The following is a 20,500-nucleotide window of genomic DNA, read 5'->3' as shown; positions in this document are numbered from 1 at the left end:
AGCAAACCATAAAGCCGGAGATTCACTGAACATTTGACCAAAAGAAGTATAAGTTTGAATCAAGGTTGGAGACAGATTTGCTTTTCACTGACAGCGTTTACTGCCTGGTATCGAAAAGGTTTTGGTTGGGGTTGCTACTATATTAAACCTGACAAAGACATTATTGTCGCTATAAATTAAGAATAATATAATATTAAGGGAGCCAGCTACTCATATTTAAAAAAGCCATTAGCAGTTAATTTGAAGTGTATGATGATTATTTTCAAGAACAAAAGGCATATTTTTTTTCATGACTAAAGTCTCTCTTTTTTTTTTTTTTTAGAATAGATGTTTTTTTTAAAGAATAAAAGACATAACATTACAAGAATAAAGTTGTATTTTTGAAATTCACTTTTTAAAAGATGACTTTCTTTTCTCATTAAACTTTGGCTTTAATATCATAATTTTTGGGATTTACATCGGAAAAATCACATTTTATTCATTACAAATTTTTAATGCGACACAAAAAGATTTTTTCTTCCCTGAAAAAATATGCATTCATTCTCATAACATTACAATATTCTATCTCTCTCAACAGTATGAATTCATTATAAATACATAGCTTTTTCCTCAAAAATAGTAAACTTTTAATTTCTATAGCATTTAGGGGTACACATGGTAGTTGGGTTTAATTGGCTTTAGGATTATGAGGGGAAAAAATGGAAACATTTCTCCCCTGTAAGGGCTCCCTGGACCCAAAAGGTTTTTAAACCGCTGTTCTTGGGTGCACAGAGGTTCTTGTGAGAGTATTTATATATCATACAATGCAATTAGTTTCCAAGTGAAAAGGTGAGTGCTCATTGAACCGAAACATGAAATGACATCTCTTCTTTATCAGCTTCATTAAAAGGGAACCAGTTACAGTCCATCACATCCCTGTTTCTCTTATTTTGATCTGGAACATCCATTTCAAGGAAGCATTTGAAGGCCACATTGGGTGTTGTGTATCGCTTAGGGATCGGTGTGTTCCCATCCTCTCCAAAGAGTTTTTCTGCAACGTTAGAAAATACCAAAGTTGTTCCTGAAATTCTTTCTATATGCCACACATGCTGATGCAGCGATAACAGTGCAGCGAAGCATTTCATTCCCCCCGTTTTATGTCAGGGTAAAGCCTGGGAAGCTTGAGCGGGAAAGTTCCCAAGAGTGTCGTTCAGCTGAATAAAATCTCTTTTCAGCAGTTCTGAGCCACTGGCTCTCGATGTGTAGGAGGATCGCGAGCGGGCCCACATGCACAATAAGCCTACTGTGAAATTGCAATTCATTTAGTCGTAGACCAGTTTGTCTTCAATCTAGTTGATACTTTTTATTTTCTATCGGTATTATGGATCTTTGGCTCATGTCAGTTTAGACGTTTGAATTTGTGTTAGTTCAGATGGTATGTGAATGTTAGTAAATGTGTGTCTGGTAAAAAATGTTTATCCCCTATTTTTTTCATTTGAGCTTTGATGATGTTGATGAAAATTAAACAACATACTTTTAGATATTTACCTTTATTGTGAAGATGTGACTATAAGCCGCACTGGTTTATCTAATTTCCTATTTACCTATCTGTCTAGCTAGCTAAACAATGAGGAGGATTATCTGTGGATTTTCCCAATACCAGGAGTGTCACGTTCTCATCTATCCTTGGCTTCTCGATAACTCACAGAAATAAACATTTACTGTTTATTAAATTTTTCAATGGACTCCATATTGATGTGATATCTGTACAGGTTTCAAAATCAATTCCGCTTATGTTGGCGCAATCTAATCCGTATGTCTGTCATTCTTTCCTATTTCAATTGGCAATAGAATCCATCCATCCATCCGTGTATCTAAATGTGGATATTAATTTACAAATAATACAAAAACATTTGAGTGCTAAGAAAAGCACGGCTATATATATGTAATTACATTATATAATAAATACATTATTATTATTATTATGATTATTATTTTATTTTTGTTATTATTATCCATCCATCCATTTTCTTTTATACTTCTTCTCACTAGGGTCGCGGGCGTGCTGGAGCCTATCCTAGCTCATTTTTAAAAATCTAACACAAAAGACAAATGAGCCAGATTTTTGAATTATGAATAATCTGCCATTTTTTGTATCATTTGTTCTTTCTATTTTCAATTGCCAATCGCTCATTAGACTGACATTACCGGAAAATAGGTGTACAGAGCATATTGATGACCCCAAAAATGTTAATTGTCTATGTCAGTTGTGTAAACCATAAAAATATGACAAACTAGGATTCCAAAACACTTAAATATAATTCCAAACACATTTTACAACATTAGCCTTAGAAATAAATAGCTTACCGTCAGAGGACCAAATGGCGCCCTGTACGAAGGCCATCGAGTGCACCCCGCTGGCTGGCGGCTGCCCATGTCGCCCATATCAGATACCGCCCCTGCTTACCAATGATTTGATTTTGAAAAATGCACTGGCGACCAAGACACGCCATACCTTGCACTAACAACCCAGGCTAAACCTAAGTCCTCCTTGACATACAAAGCTTGACTCTCAGTGTTTTGGAAACATTTTGTGGCATCTTAGGGCTTTTCAGACAGAGCACAAAAAATTTTACTGTACTTTTTTGGAAACAAATACCCACAAGCACATTTCATTACAAGACACAGAAGGCCATTGTAACCTAAATTCTGGATGACGGTAATAACAGTCATTCGAATATGACTGAGGAAGTTTGTAGAAGCTTTAATTATTTTGTGATAACACAAGTCCTCTGTTATGGTTACATCGACTCTGTGTTTTGTTAAGCATCTTATGTCCCCGACGCTTCTAAAAATTCCCACAGTATGAAGCCAAAAGTTTCGCGCAACGCCAAAGTGCGTATAAATCTGCTGCTCGTTGTCGGCTCCTTCTCGGCGAGTTTGAGCATGTGTCGCCCCACAGTTGCCGGGATTTATAATTATGTATGTGTACTAATGAGCTCTGGGTCTCCAGTAGCTTCTTCTTTGAGGCACATACCCACAGATTAGTAAAACATCAGAGTCATGTGAACTTCTTCCGGGCGTATGGCTGTTTATTATAAGACATAGAGACAGTTGTGTTCTTTCCAATTTGATTGATATTTGTGTGCTCACAGCATGCAGTTTGGGCAAAAGCAGGAAGGCTGCGTCAGATGGGTAAAAAAGTGATGTGTGTTTTCACTTACGGAGTGTGATATGTTGTCATGTTTGCACTTGCTGCCGTTTCGCGGAGTTCTAACCTCTTGAAACGGCACGCTCGTTCCCTCCGCCACACATGGTCATGCTTCCATGCGTGTGCTCGCCTTCACTACGAGTCGCTCCACTCCCTTGTCTTATACTAGTGCGGTTTTCTTTTCCTCACTATTCCAAAGTGTTACTTTGCTTTCTTTAATGGAATGGTGGTGCTTATTTGAATCCTTCCAGACAAATTGAGCACCTTTTTTAAATTTTTCCTTGGGGCTCAAAATGCCAGAAAACTCACAAATTTTTGCAAGCACATGTGTCCTGGTAAAATGTGTATGTAAAATTGCTTGTTTTTCACTCATAGACAGCTCTTGGCTTTCATGTTGACTACACCATGGCCCACAAATAGGGGGAAATTTCTATCACAACAGGACGCACGAAAAAGTCTCAAGGACTCGTGGCTCAAATTAAATAGGAAATCAACAATTTTGGTTCAAAGCAAACATTTTGCATTAATTTCAGGTTTGCACTGAATTACAAAGTTAGAAAAAACAGCCCCAGACACTGGTTTCAGCAATAAACATGAAATTGGGTGGACATGTATATCCTAAAAGAACGCACAAAAAAGTCTCATGGATCCACGCCTCAAACTTAACAGGAGGTCAGCCATTTTGGTTTGAAGCAACCATTTTGGCTGAATTTTAGCGTTGTACTTTGTTATGTAATGTCCAAAAAAAATAAAAAATATAATCAGGCCCGGACACCAGTTTCACCAATCAACATGGAATGGACATTTATGTCATAATAGGACACACGATAAAGTCTCCAGGACTCATGTCTGAAATGAAACAGTAGGTCAGCCATTTTGGTGTGAAGCAATTGTCCATCCATCCATTCATTTTCTGTACTGCCTTATCCTCACAAGGGTCACAGGCGTGCTGGAGCCTATCCCAGCTATCTTCGGGCGAGAGGCGGGGTACACCCTGAACTGGTCGCCAGCCAATCGCAGGCCACATATAAACAAACAATCATTCGTGCACACATTCACACCTACGGGCAATTTAGAGTCTTCAATCAACCTACCACGCATGTCTTTGGGATGTGGGAGGAAACCAGAGTGCCCGGAGAAAACGCACCCAGGAAAGGGGAGAACATGCGAACTCCACACAGGCGGGGCCGGGGATTGAAGGGCCGGGATCCTCCGAACAGTGAGGCAGACGCTCTAACCAGTCGGCAATTGTTTTTTTTCAAATTCCAACTCTCGTATTTTGTTAGAAAGTTCATTCAAAATCACTTAATATTGACATAAGCCCCAAGATTATAGAAAGGAAAACTGTCATAATCTGTAATTATTTTCTTCTTGTCAACACCTAGGAAGAAAGAGTGGCTAACTTTAAAAGTAGATATTGTATGTAATCAAGCTCGAAGTTATTTAGGATTTGTGCTGTCTTTAAGCCGTAGTAGTTATGTATTTCATTTTATTCAGTGATGTAAGTCTCAGGTCACCATAAATTGATAAATAAGTGTTGCCGTATATTATACAGTACAGACAAGTCAGTATTGGAGCTAACGTTAGCAATATAGCTAACGGTTATTAGCTGCTAAATTGTTGATAAACTGTGGCTGTGCGCTTCTAACATGTTACTGGCATAATGTTACAACATCACTTCTTTGTAGTACAACATTGACAATATACTGTATATGACAGATACTTACACTTCCTTAAGGTGATCGTAAATTGAATCTTGCATTCTTGTCGCTGACTCTGCTCACTCAGTGTGACATGAAAAAAAAATAATAATAATAATACGGGGCATTAGCTGTCACTCAAACCGAATTAGCCAAGGAGGACGCATTCCTCATAAATCCAGTGAGATTTGTCCGAAAAAGGAAACGCAAAGTCAGGCAACGCACGCACAAATATTGGAAGTGAGCACAAAGTCAGGGAGAAGAAGAAGTAGAATCACCTTTATTGTCATGAACATGCATGCATGCAAACGAAATTTGTTCTCTGCAGTTTACCCATCACAGTGAACACATACACATGTTAGTGGAACACACTGGAGCAGGGGGCAGCTGAAGCGGCCGGGGAGCATTTCAGGGTATCAGTGTCTTGCTCAAGGACACCACAGCCGTGAATCCGGGGGATGTTGGCGGATGGTCCAGTCGGGTCCCCCACAGTGGCAGGCACACGTGTACAGATTGGAACGTGAGCAAAAATTCAGGAAGCGTGCACGCAAATATCTTTGCTTGAGTTAAATTATATCTCAATGTTTTATTTTTTTTGCTTGCAATTCAAGCAGTTTTGTTTGATAGTCTTGTTTTTTGTTTGCGATTTAAAACGTTTTGTGTGATTCTTTTTGGCACAAATCTCCATATTTTATCACTTGTGTTTTACCTGCAGCTCTCTTCATCCCAAAGCTGTATTTGAAACACCGTTTGCTGCTCTGCGATTTCCCTTTTTCACTCATTTTACACAAAACATTCTCCCCATACAGTAACTGCTTCCTTTTTTTTGCTTTAGTCTCATCCTCCGTCGTCCACCCCTGTGGACTGGTGTTTGGTTAGAAACACAATGCAGCTACTTGCTGCTTTTGACCCACATCATTGAGAGTTCAGGTCCTCTGTTTTGTGCGGTGATTGCAACTGAATTTTCCTGTCCACTAATGCTGTGATTCGACTATTTTGTGTCCATGGATGTGCTCTGTATGAAGAGAAACAACAGGTCTTGGCTACAATCTAATCTATAAATATTACCTATCCAAACTTGTTAATGGGAGGTAGAACCACAGCAGCCCCTGCAGGAGACTCGATGAAGAAATCAAATGACATAATTCATGCAAAAGGATATGACATAGTGTGCCTCAAGGATATACAACAAAGCACGCAGCGTAGCCACTAGCGGAGCAAGCAGCTGTGTTAGTGCATCTTCTTCACCTGCCATGTTCTTAGAGAAGTAACCATGCGGTTGGACAGGTTTTGTCATGGCAAAAGTGTGGATCGATGTGTGCGCGTGTGTGCTTATGTGTGCGCCTTTTAGAGTTCCTCAGCCAGCAGGCGCATAAGGCCATGCCATATGGCCCTGACCAATCACCCCCACTTCCCTGTCTGGAGAGAATTATGGAAGATCAAATTCTCCTGCCCTGTGTCAATTCCCCGCTGTCTAATTCCCCATTTTCGCACACAAAGATGCACAACATTGCTGAAGAAGTGCCTTGTGCCTTCCTGCACACAAAATTGCATGAGCCAATGTTTGTAAAGTTAATTCGCAATCTTGTGTTGTGTAAGTGAGGTTAATTAGCATTGTTCAGTTCTGGAATGAGGAGTCATAAGTATGCCTTAGTAGTAGTAGTAAAAATATTAGAAGTGGAAGTAGTACTAATAACCCGGCAAGTATCATTGAAATTTCATGTGATTATCATGACCAAAATAAGTTTCAGCATTATCAGTACTAAATGAAATGTAAACAAAACAAAAGAATCACAGATACATGTACCACATGTTTTATTGTCGCTGCAAAACATAAAAAATTTCCAACCTGAACAACATCACTCACAAGTGAATTTTCAAAAACCTCACCAAATATGACTGGCATTTTGAAAAGTGGTTCGCCTCTTAAAACATGAACCTAATTAGAGGCTTTTAAAAATAAATAAATAAATAATTCATCTTATTTATCCATCCATCCATCCCTTTTTTGAGCCGCTTCTCCTCACTAGAGTCGCGGGCGTGCTGGAGCCTATCCCAGCTATCATCGGGCAGGAGGCGGGCTACACACTGAACTGGTTGCCAGCCAATCGCAGGGCACACATAAACAAACAACCATTCGCACTCACATTCACACCTACAGTAATTTAGAATCTCCAATTAATGCATGTTTTTGGGATGTGGGAGGAAACTGGAGTGCCCAGAGAAAACCCACACAGGCACGGGGAGAACATGCAAACTCCACACAGGCGGGGCCGGGGATTGAACCCTGGTCCTCAGAACTGTGAGGCTGACGCTCTAACCAGTCGGCCACCGTGCCACCTCATCTTATTCAATCAAATAAAAATTTGACACTAAAGTTGGCATGGGACCAAATGTAAACACGCTAACTCTCGTAGCTGGTTGCAAACGTTCATTTCAACGGAGCGTTACAGTAACATAATAAACGTTACCTTGATTTTTTTTAAGTGATGGGTGCCACTCCCATAAATGTGATATCATATTGGAAGTATTGCTTCCTATAGCCACTCTCCATAAGCACATTTTATATATCCTTCATCGACCAAGCCGCGGTGCTCTAATTTCAAGCTCCATTTTGAGCTGACAATATTCTCAAGGGTCTAACTCATGAATTCAAGTTGGCCATTGTCAAAATTGAAATGACTTTTTATTCAAGCGTGTTATCCATGCGTTAGCTGTTCCGACTTGAGGTTCCAGACTGAGCTCTGTCTGTTACTTAAAGTTTGAAGTCAGGGATACTTGGCCACACCTGGTAAACCGTTTCATCCTCATGCTGTTGTTTTTCTAAACGTGTTTTTCTTTCTCCTTTCATTCATATCACTGTTATAAATGAGTGTTCAAAAATAACTAGGTTTTTCTACCACAATGCTATTGTTAAAATCAGATTATGTAAAGACCAGGGTGGTTGATCTGATTGTCCTACTGTCACATCAGTCAAAAATATTTGCTACAGTACATATATAGGCTGTTGTGATTCTTCTGATGGATTTGTAAACCTAATGGTATTGATAGAAACTACTTGAGGTAAAAAAGGCTGACATTTTTAAAGGGTGGTCTGATGATTGAACATCCACGGCATCTGTCACATCCATTAAGTCTTGATCAGATCATACACTAGGCTAAAGTCAGCTCCAAAGCGCTTGCTTGACAAGCAGCTACGCTCTCTGTTTTCAAACCATTTGGGAGAACAGTGCATACATGCACCCTTTCCATCACAAAACTCTCACTTGTACGATAAAGGCTATCAGATGACAACCAAAAAAGAAATCAATGTTCTGTAGCCATCAAGAAAAATGCAGCAATCAAAGACTCAGAAGCTTCTGACACAGACTATTACACGGACACCTTTGTTTCTATTTTCGTATTGTGTGCACTGACTACATTGGGGTCCGTACGCAGAACACAGACAAGGAGAACAAAGACTGGGAACAAAGGGCAGCTTAATGAATACCGTGATAACAAGGTCAATGGTATTTGTGAGGAATAGCAGAGAGCAGGCAAGGGCATGCGTGCAGGTACGCTTTTGTGTATGGCGAGAAAGCGCGAGATGGGCAGGTGAGCCAAGAGCTGGTAGGAATTTGCATATACGTACAACAATACAAGGCGAGGCTATGCCAGCAGCAATCAGAACAATGAACACAACTGAATCTAAACAAACAAACAGACAAAAAGGATTACCAAGCATTAGAGACAAAATAGTATGGACATTTCACGTCATGAATGATTATCATGAATGGAAATGGTCACAGTGGTAGGTGTTACCACGATATTGTTAAAAGAAAAATGTTTTATAATTTAATAAAAGTGATACAGTACAATGTACTGCATACTGAACCTCAAAACCCGATACAAGGTCACAGTTTTCCGACGCAGCGCACCTAATGATCAAATCGCTCAATGTTTGTGTGTGAGTCGCCAACTATCGTTTTTTTGCGATGGTCCACTCCAGTTGGTTTTGGCCACGTCGCCCGGTGTGCGATGGGCAGAAGATGATTTTGGGCGAAAAGCGAGGTACACCCTGGACTGGTTGCCAGTCAATCGTAGGGCACATATAGAAAAACATTGCCCTCCATGCACCTATGGAAAATATACATTATTCAAGTAACTTAACATGCATGGTTTTGGAAAAACCCCACAAAAGAACAAGAAGAACAAGCAACCTCCATTGTGCCGTCCATTGCAGATCCTCGTGTATGGCGCAGGCAGAGGACACATTGCTAAACACAAACAAAAATGATAAAAGTCAAGATGAGGAGCTGTAAAAATAAAAAGGGGTGTGTAAAAATATTGATTAATTGATGCATTGCAATAATCCCCTCCCCAAATTCAGTATCAATTCAGCAAATCTGAATCGATTCACCTCCTGGCCAGTGGGGGACACTTTTATTCATGTGAAACATAGGAAATAGACAAAAGTAAGGTCTTTGTAAGCTGTCAGAATTTGTATCTTCATTGGTATTTCCAAGAGGAAATAAATACAATTTAAGTTTACATGCACTTTACTTTTTCATTGTATATAGACCTGTCCTGTTTTTTTTTTTTACATTTGTTATTGTTCACAATTTCATTTTCCGATGCTTACAGTAATTGCTCAAAAATGTGAGGTAACATACCACATATTTTTGCGAGTATGGGAATAAATCTTTAAGAATTGTCAACAAGTCGTCCGTCTTATTATGTATTTGTACTTCTTACTACATCAAAGCATTTAAATCACTATTGAATTGAATCAAAACTCTAATAGTCAAAATCGAATTGAATCTCAACCTAAAGAATCAAAATTGAATCGAATTGTGAGGTTCTCAACAATACCCAGCCCTAGTAATTACTGTATTGAATTGTGTTTGTTGACAGTCCTTCTGTTTATGTTTGCTTAAAAGGATACACCAAACAACGTGTCGAAGTAGCCACAAGAGCACACATGAGCAAGCTCCTGTCTTGGCCCAGTTTGAAAAAAATCCCAACACTTCTCCTTTGGCACACTTTGCAAGCCAAATACCGGTGTAGATCAAGGGATGAGATGGTGGTGGAATTATTTTATTTTTGCAAGAGAGTCTTAAAAGACTCACGTGGGGTTCTTTTGGGCAGCTTTCCCTTGCGTTGCATCACGCCTGGCATGGAGCGCCTATCTTCAGGTTAAGAGCAGCCCGAGCCAGATGGGAGAGCGCGTGAGCCGGCGAAGGCTAGCAGAAAAACGCGAGCCCTGCAGTAAGCTATTCCCAGCGTCTTTGTGGGGTTGCCATGTCTTTCGTTCTTTTCTACTCTCCTTCTGAGCCGATTTTCTATCTCGTTCTGTGGCCCCATTTTTTCTTCTTCATGATGCTCTGTTTCTGGTTTTTTTTTGTTCTCCTGCATGCCTTGGGCCTCGTGGTGCTTTTTTTATCATGCCAAGTTTGTTGAGCCAGATTCTCTCGCTCTTTCTGGCCTCCTGCAGCACACATTTGATATTCTCTTTGTCTTTCATTAGCCTTTATTCTTCTGTCTCCCTTCCCTCCGACTTTGCTCCCCTCAGCCCAATTTTGCACAGCGTTTTTTCCGTTGTACTTGTCTTCCCTCCAGCCTTGCGCCTTCCTGCACCCAGTCGCTTTTATCAGACGCAAGTGGGCTGTTTTGCTTTCCCTCCTTCCACTCCTCCTACTGCTTTTAGTGTCTTTTGTTGTGCAGTTCATCTCGTGTTTTTCCTGCCGCCGTGCCGCTTGAAAACAGTGTTCACAATTGATCGTTATGATGCTCCGGGGGTTCTGAATCGATGCTTGTGTTTGCCTTTCCCCTTTGTGTCCTGGTCGTGTGCACGCAAGCGTGCTTATTTGTGTGGTGGCTAATCTGATACACGGTATAGGCCAATCACTCAATATAACCAAAATAATATAATTCCAAACTTCTTAATATTTAATTTATTAATATTTTTGGATGTGAGATAATTAGGGATTAAACCAATGAACCACATTAATGTTTTAAATTGTAATTATCTAAATACTGTATTTAGCAATTCCGAGAGTAACCACTTTTGTCACTGGCTCCTCTTAGTATTCTGCAGAGGTCGAAGTAAACCACATATGGTGTAAGTCTCAAGACTCAACCTCTAAGTCTCAAGCAAGTCCCAAGTTACTGTGGGAAAAAATCTCTGCGAAGGTTTCCACTAAATTTCAAGCAAGTTACGTCAAGTCATTACATTACAATGGTTTAAGCTGGTCATAAATCAAGCCATACAATCTTGCTTAGTCACATGTTAAATTTGCATATTCACAATTTGGCATTTAGTAGCTGTCCTTGAGTTTGTTAGCTGTACAAAGACTTAAACGTTTAGAGGTGCCAAAACAGACGATGGACGCTTTGCACTTCCACATTTGGGATAAGGTGTCATGTTAACTTCCTGTCGGCAGGTAAACCCACAGTGACAACAATGACAGCATCAAACTCAAAGTTCACTCTCTGTCTGCTGGAATTACTTAATTTGACTGTGAATGATGTATTAGCTTTATAACTGCTACTGGTATCCAAGTAATGGTGAAGTGCTCAAAATTAGTGAGCTATTTGCAATTTCACTGTACAGGCCCGTTGTACTTAGACTTGGATGTCTAAATTTTTGAGACCCTAAACTCTCAAACCAACTTTTCAAATATATTATAGAGCACTTTAAAAAACAACCGCACCAAAACAAAATGTTGTATATAAAGATTGAACATAGAGTAGAAAGCCTTTATTGTCATTGTATTGTGCAGATACAGCTAAAATTGGGCTATGAAAACATAAACCCAACCAATAATAGAATAATAATAAGGATTAGCATATACTACTGGCAGGATCATGGCTCGAGAGTTTCCCGATCCCCGTGATGAGCGCTTCATGACAGGAGCGGGTTGATGGCTAGCTTGACCAGCCGAGCCAATCATCGCGGAGCGGGGAGTGACCTTGGATAGCTACCGACTCGTGTATTAATTGTGATGGTGAGATTGATTTAGTGAATAACAACTTTCCATCTCCTTTGTATTGCTGGGTCACTCGGGAAATGTGTTAAAACTCAAATCCGAGATGAATCGCTGAACAGAGCGTAGCACATTGTTGACCCGAGGCGCTATCTTCTCCCCTTTACAAAGTAAACACTTTTGATGCGATTTGACCATGAAAAGTAACAGCACCGAACCATTGAATATACCTATTACACAAGCCAAGGTTATCACACATTTAATGGAGGAAGTTATTTTTCCATCAGATATATTGAGAGCAGAAACTCATGACCTTTCCTCCGGAAATGCTTAACGTGTCGCCATGTATATGGTCCCTTAAACCAAACAAACATCTATGAGCCGAAAGAGGACAGATTGATCATTTCAGCGCATAGAGTGGAGCTAATAAACCTCTATGATTTGGTGACATTTTATTAAAAAGAAACTAAATATCAGGAAACATGGTTCTGAAATGTTTTCTTTACAGATTATGTTCAGAGACTATTGTTAAAGTTGGTTGGGGTTTTGGAATGCTGTTGGTGTGTAAAATTCCAGCACAGAGCTTTCATGAGAACCATGTAATGACATGTGGAGGAAAAGACAGACAATTTGACCCAGAGATAACAGATTTCATGTCAGTACCTTAGAAGTTTAAAAGGCCCATAAGTGCAGACAGAGACAATCCAGAGTCTCTTTCCAGTGGGAACCCTCCAATAGGCCTTGATGTTCCAGCAACGTCATAACCAGAGAGTTTATTCACTGCGATATTCTTCTTCTATGTTACATTTAATCATGCCATGGTCCTTGACTATGAAGTTACATTTTTCTCTTTAACCGCTGATAACCATTCTAATCCTGGCAAACAGTCTGGAACATTTTTCTGCCAAATTATCACGTGTTATTCATGCAGCGTTGCAGTGTCGGATCAATATCAAATCATATTAATATCTTGCCTGTGAGAAATTTCCACCCAGATATATGAAATAGAAAAACAAAATAGAGATGCAGAATAGTGTCATCAGTCATATGAAAAATTCCAAGCTTCCACAGAGGCAACAGCCCATGTGGGGAAATGAAATGAACAGATCTCCAGTCCAGCGAGTCACTTAACCTGCAACTGCTCCAGTGAACCAATGTTAGGAGAATGAGATACTGACATTACTGTACAGCACAACCTGGCTCACTGTTCCTGTCCTGTACCCTCCTGTCCTATGGGCTACACGTTGCATCCTTTCCTCAACGGATGTAGCACTGCTTGGTTCACTACTCCTGCCCTGTCCCTTCCTGTCCTGTCTCATCGTAACTATTACTCATTGTGACCCTTCTTGACAAGATTTGGCACTGCCTTCCTCACTGCTCCTGTACTATCCTATTTCATTATATCCTGTCCTGTATTTGCTACTCATTGCACCCCTTCCTCACAGGGTATAGCGCTGCCTTCCTAGTGCACATAGAGAAAAAATATGCAATATAATATTATTGTAGTCATTCTGTACGACTGCATTTCCAACTAGGGACATTTGTTTGTAGGCTGCTTCAGGTTCAACTACTTGTTAATTACAGGTTATTCATAATACTGCTGCAAATAACAATTTATTTCAGAATAGATTAAACTGACAATTATTTTTTTTCCATCAATTGATTAAGATCAAGTTACTAGTTTGAATCTGAAAAAGGCAAAAATGTTAATAATTATCCAAAGTAAAAGCATCCATCCATCCAATCAGAGGGCACATACAAACAAACAACCATTCGCACTCACATTCACACCTATGGGGAATTTTTAGTTGTCAATTAACCTACCACGCATGTTTTTGGGATGTGGGAGGAAAGCGGAGTGCTCGGATAAAACCCACGCTGGTACGGGGAGAACATGCAAACTCCACACAGGCGGGGCCCGGGATGGAACCCAAGTCCTCAGAACTGTGAGGCAGACACTCTAACCAGTCAATCACCGTGCCGCCTTAAGATAAACAATGCCTCTAAATCGCTTAATTTGATGAATTAGTACTGACACCTATAATGTCCTGTCACGTTTGCCCATCTCACCCCCACCGTGTCGCACCTCCATCCCGTTTTCTCCACGGTTGCCTAAAACCTGAAAACAAATTATTATGAAAAAGGACAGACCAGGCCAAACAGATCTGCATGTTCTAACTCTTGGGCCTCAGTCTAAAACAGTGTGGTTTTTGTGACTGGAAAGGAAAGCAGAAACTGGTAATGAGAAGCATATTTTGTGTTTGCTTAAAAGAAGAAGAACAGACTGTGATAATTTGCTATGTGCAAGCCTTCCAACCAGTAAATGCTCTCTGTCTTGCGACCCTCAAGTAATGTTTTATGTTGTTCATATTCATATCATGGCTGCATACATACTGGACAGTATAAACACAACTTTAGGTTGCGCATCCTAATTATATCCATTGTAGGAGCTGTATCTCAAACTTGTCATTTAAAAAGATGACAATGTTCAGTGAAAACACTGTTACTTTATATAGTGTAGTTCTGCACCACTGAAAACCCCAATTCCAATGAAGTTGGGACGTTGTGTTAAACATAAATAAAAACAGAATACAATGATTTGCAAATCATGTTCAACCTATATTTAATTGAATACACTACAAAGGCAAGATATTGAATGTTCAAACTGATTAAACTTATTGTTTTTAGCAAATAATCATTAACTTAGAATTTTATGGCTGCAACACGTTCCAAAAAATTATGGGACAGGTGGCAAAAAAAGACTGAGAAAGTTGAGGAATGCTCGTCAAACACCTGTTTGGAACATCCCACAGGTGAACAGGCTAATTGGGAACAGGTGGATCCCATGATTGGGTATAAAAGGAGCTTCCCTGAATTGTCATTAACAGCCAAGATGGGGCGAGGTTCACCTCTTTGTGAACAAGTGCGTGAGAAAATAGTCGAACAGTTTAAGGACAATGTTCCTCAACGTACAATTGCAAGGAATTTAGGGATTTCATCATCTACGGTCCATAATAACATCAAAAGGTTCAGAGAATCTGGAGAAATCACTGCATGTAAGCGGCAAGGCCGAAAACCAACGTTGAATGCCCGTGACCTTCGATCCCTCATGCGGCACTGCATCAAAAACTGACATCAATGTGTAAAGCATATCACCACATGGGCTCAGGAACACTTCAGAAAACCAATGTCAGTAAATACAGTTTCGGCGCTACATCCGTAAGTGCAACTTGAAACTCTACTATGCAAAGCAAAAGACATTTATCAACAACACCCAGAAACGCCGCCGGCTTCTCTGGGCCCGAGCTCAAGATGGACTGATGCAAAGTGGAAAAGTTTTATGTGGTCCGACGAGTCCACATTTCAAATTGTTTTTGGAAATTGTGGACATCGTGTCCTCCGGGCCAAAGAGGAAAAGAACCATCCGGACTGTTATGGAGGCAAAGTTCAAAAGCCAGCATCTGTGATGGAATGGGGCTGTGTTAGTGCCAATGGCATGGGTAACTTACACATCTGTGAATGCACCATTAATGCTGAAAGGTACATACAAGATTTGGAGAAATATATGCTGCCATCCAAGCAACGTCTTTTTCATGGACGCTGCTGCTTATTCCAGCAAGACAATGCCTGCAGTCCAGACCTGTCTCCCATTGAAAATGTGTGGTGTATTATGAAGCGTAAAATACGACAACGGAGTCCCCAGACTGTTGAACAGCTGAAGCTGTACATCAAGCAAGAATGGGAAAAAAATCCACCTACAAAGCTTCAACAATTAGTGTCCTCAATTCCCAAACGTTTATTGAATGATTTTAAAAGAAAAGGTGATGTAACACAGTGGTAAACATGACCCCATCCCAGCTTTTTTGAAACGTGTTGCAGCCATAAAATTCTAGGTTCATGGTTATTTGCTAAAAACAATAAAGTTTATCAGTTTGAACATTAAATATGTTGTGTTTGTAGTGCATTCAATTAAATATAGGTCGAACATGATTTGCAAATCATTGTATTCTGTTTTTATTTATTTATTATCATAAACTCTTTCACTGCTGCCAAAATCCTGATTCATACTTTCATCACTTCCCATCTTGACCACTGCAACAGCATCTTTTATAGCACCACTGCCAATCTCCACAATTAACGCCAGCCCATCCAGAACTCCACCGTCCGCTTCCTCACTCATACCCATTCCCGCGACCACATTACTCATCTCTATCCTCCAAAAACTTCATTGGCTCCCCATTCCCAATCATATTCAAATCAAACTTCTCTTCTTACCCATAAAGCTCTCAACAACCATCATTACTATTCTACAAAGATTACTTGATTTTTTTTTTGTTAAATTGAGATTACCTTAACAAAAAAGAATCTCCCTTTTTCCCCATCTCCAGTGCAACAATGACTATGCTCCAGTTTGCGGCTCCAACAATCAAAACTACCAGAATGAGTGTTTTCTGCGTAGAGACGCCTGCAAGCAGCAGTCTGAAGTGCTTATTCTGTCGGAGGGCGCCTGTCCTGTGGGTAAGTAAATTTATTTTAGCGCTTTTTCAGTCGATGTAAGCAAGAAGTCTCTCATGCTTACACAAGGATAAAATTGTACAGTACGCGAATGTAACTCATGATGTGATGAAGTATAAGCACATGTAAAGCTTCTGGACAAGAACAACATGACAGTAATGTAAAACAAATAGTGTAATCCATTATAGCATAGTATTGGTGCCATGTTTGATCTGCCTGTGTTCCTTGGTGCAAACTGCACTGCATTAGCATTGCTACATTTGTCGCTAATTGTGCCACCGTTTTGGGGGGTTTGTCATTGCTACTGACAGTTTTTAAGGCCTTCCATGTGCAAAAAAGACATTTTAGGCCAGGGGTCACCAACAAAATAGCACCACTGTCCCGGGAGCTGCGAACAGTCGACCTATGCAGAAATAATAAAATTTTGTGTCGAACGGTTTGCATTAGAATTTTTACTTTAAATAGTCCTCGAGTGCTGTAAGGCCACTTAAAATCACCACTGTTCTGACTCTGGCAAACAAAAATAATCATACGGTACCTAGTGTAGCATTGTACAGTAGTTGCACATTAACAAAAAGGTAGAAATGTAGATAAAATCACAACCAGAGTCTGTGTCGTCTGATCATGTGGCAGAGTGATACGCCATATTAGTCCTGAAATGCAGGTATCCCAGACTTCAGCCCTCGGGTAGAAGACAGAGCTTAATCGGGAGCTTCAAGCAGCAACAGCTAATGCCTGGATGAAAGTACTTGAGTTGATGAAGAGTTCTTTCAAATCTTGAATCTCACCAACCTAAATTTAAGAGTTAGAGCCATGTGAATATTGTCATTGGCATTAAATGTTTGATTGAACTGTGGTATTTTGTAAATTCATTCATTACAAAGACTCTAGATTACTAATTTAGAATATTCTTTTACAAAGTCCCACTACTAGTGAGCAGAGGTGGGAACAAGTCATTGCTTTGCAAGTAAGTTTAAAGTCTTTGCCCTAAAGTCCAGAGTCAAGTCGCAAGTCCTACACTTTCAGTTTCGAGTTCTTTTGAGTCATTTTGCCAACAAAATAAAAATATATTTTCATATATACAGCGGCTGAAATAGATATTTAACACGTCACCATTTTTCTCACTAAATATGCTTCCAAAGGTGCTATTGACCTGAAAATTTCATGGTGGGAACAACCCATGTAATCCATACATACAAAGAAAGTAGAACAAATAAGCTGATAAATTTAAAAAAAATGTGAAATGTCACAGGTTAAAAGTAACGAACACATGAAGAAAGGGAGGTGGAAAAAGGCATGGAAACCCAAGACAACACCTAAAATCCATCCATCAAACAGCAATCCAGCCCCTTGTCAGTGCAAATGAATATCAGCTGGTTCAGTCCTAATTGATGGCCTACAATAAGGTCTCATTGCCAAGGTGTAAGTCATGATACATCTCATGATCGGTAAGAGCAGATTGCTGTCTCAAGCCTATCACAAACCAATTGTTGCAAAACATAATGATGGCATTGGTTACAGGCGCATACAGTGTATCTAAGCTTCTGTACGTTCCAGTGAGCATGGTTGGGCCCATAATACGTAAGTCGAAAGCCAATCATACCACCAGAAATTTTACTCAATCAGGTGCTCCTTGCAAAATTTGTGACAGAGGAGTGCAAAGAACAATCAGAAGAACTGGCCAAGAGCCAAGAACCACCGGTGGAGAGCTTAAAAAAGACCTGGAATTAGCAGGTACTGTTGTCACAAGGAAAACAGTGAGTAATGCACTCCGCCACCATGGCCTGTATGCATGCTCACCATGCAAGACCCCATTGCTGAAAAAAAAGCATTTCAAAGCTTGTTTAAAGTTTGCTGAACATTTGGACAAGCCAGTTAAATACTGGGAGAATATAGTCTGGTCTGATGAGAGCAAAATTTTACTATTTGGATGCCATAATGCACACCATGTTTGGAGGAGAAATGGCCCTGCACATCACTCTAAAACACCATACAAACTGAAGTTTGGAGGTGGGAACATGATGGTCTGGACTGCTTTTCAGAAAATGGTTACTGGTAAACTTCACATTATTGAAGGACGGATGAATGGGCAAATGTACCGAGACGTTCTTGACAAAAATCTGCTGCCATCTGCGAGGATGATGAAAATGAAATTATGGTGGACATTTCAGCAGGATAATGATCCAAAACATATTGCCAAGGAAACTCTCAATTGGTTTCAAAGAAAAAACATAAAGCTGCTAGAATGGCCCAGCCAATCACCCGACTTGAATCCAATCAAAAATCTATGGAAAGAACTCAAGGTCAATAAAAGAAGCCCATGGAGCCTTCAAGAATTCACGACTGCTTGTGTGGAGGAATGGGCCAAAATCATACCAGAGCAATGCATGCGACTAGTTTCGCCATACAGGAGGCATCTTGAAGCTGTCATTCCAAACAAAGGCTTTTGCACAACGTATTAAATAAATACCAGTTGGCGTGTTCAATACTTTTTAACTTTTCTCCATTGTCCATATAGCTGGAAACTGCCTTTTCTTGTCTCAAAACGATTTCAAACACAAATACAAATAAATTTCAGTTTAAGTTTAAGTTTCAGTTCACAAATATAAATAAGTTTCAGTTTAAACTTGGTATTTCTTGTGATTATCAAAAACATAAGGCATTAATTTTAAGAAAGAGGAGCACAACTTTGAAGAAGAAAAGGACACAAAGAAGAATGGATTTTGATGTTGAATAGATGCTCACTGTGTGCTGCTGATCGATTGGTAAATTAAGTGAATAAAAACAAAAAATGCCGTACAAGACTGATTCTTGAGAACACTACACTGACGAAAGCAGACTGTAATATAAAGGAAGACCAGACAGCGCACATCCGGCCTGCCGTGAAAATATTTGCATGATAGCTCACAGCTAGCTGCTAAATGCACACGTAAACAAGCATACATGATGTCAAGCCACCTGATTCCCACAATGCAATGTGTATTTATATTGTGCAATAATTAATGTCTTTATTTTTCCGTTAAATGTCGTTGTCGTTTCTATGTATGTTAACAGTGGTTCTTGGGATCTATAGCTTTATTTAGCTGTCTTATTTATTGTTGATTTACGCTGTACTGTTTGTTTTAAATTTATTTATTTATTTTTAATAATGAAACCATCAGTGTAGGTAGTTTGTGAAAGAATGACCTCTTGCTCAATTCATCTACCAGAGTATGCCCAACAGGATGTGAGCTGTCAAAAGATAATAATAATTAGCTACACATCATCATAATGTGTAGTCATTCAAACCTTAACATTGTAGTCATGTATTTCTACAGTAAAGCAGTGAGGTACTGCAAAGCTTGCACAAATAACCATCCAGTTTGGTAATTCACAACTCCCTTAGAAAAAAATAATTAAAACATTTTATCACTTTTATCATTTTGACCAGGTCACCATTATTGACTTAGATCAGAGTTTCCCAAAATGTTCAGCTCAAGACCAAAAATAAAGAATTTGGTTCCACTCCTAAATCCAAAATGTCAATAGTGTCCCTGGCTTGATGATTAACAAAGCTGCTTAAATTGTCTGAGAGTTATCAACACACTTCAGCCACCCCAAACATGTATAATAGGTTAATGGAATAAGTTGTTAGTTTGCTGTCATTCTGGTTCTGGTAGCCAGGTCCTTGCCTGGTTCCAGTCTGGTACTAGTGTGTTGGTAGTCTGGTTGAAGTCTACTCTTACCATCATCCTAGACTGGCCCTTATGAACTCATTCACAGCAAACTATTTTCAAAGCAGTTTTCCCCATGTTGGCAGACGTTTTTCAGCATTTTGATGGATCTTTCAAGACGCACCGAATATTGTGTTCTGTAACAATATAAGCACTGAACCTAGAAAAAAAAAATGTCTAGCTTTTTTCGTTCTTTGCTAATCAGCATTAGAACATGGGTTGGTTTCACCAAAAACACCTGTTTCTGACCGAAAAGCGGAGAAAGCGAGCTGTTTGTGAAAGGAAACATGTCAAGCAGACCCATGACTTGATACTAATGTTTTTTGCTTTGTCACATCTCAAACTATAAAACAAAAAAAATAAGACCGACAAAGGGCTTTTGCAGGGAAAATAATAATTGATTTACTAATGTACAAC

At 39.6% G+C, this 20,500-nt stretch overlaps 1 protein-coding gene across 2 annotated transcripts in view; it reads left to right on the top strand.

Moving 5' to 3' along the window:
* The window catches only part of tmeff2a (transmembrane protein with EGF-like and two follistatin-like domains 2a), a 130,675-nt gene that overhangs the window by 33,629 nt on the left and 76,546 nt on the right, over nucleotides 1-20,500 (top strand). For both annotated transcript variants that reach the window (XR_009769566.1, XM_061692110.1), the window contains exon 3: nucleotides 16,244-16,373. Coding sequence is in view for 1 of the 2 variants with exons in the window: in XM_061692110.1 (XP_061548094.1) it covers nucleotides 16,244-16,373 (130 nt within the window). In the remaining variant the exon portion in view is untranslated. The remainder of the gene's footprint in view (nucleotides 1-16,243; nucleotides 16,374-20,500) is intronic.

This window comes from Phycodurus eques, chromosome 12 (assembly GCF_024500275.1).
Source record: "Phycodurus eques isolate BA_2022a chromosome 12, UOR_Pequ_1.1, whole genome shotgun sequence".
NCBI lineage: Eukaryota > Metazoa > Chordata > Actinopteri > Syngnathiformes > Syngnathidae > Phycodurus > Phycodurus eques.
This window is presented reverse-complemented; position numbering and strand designations above follow the sequence as displayed.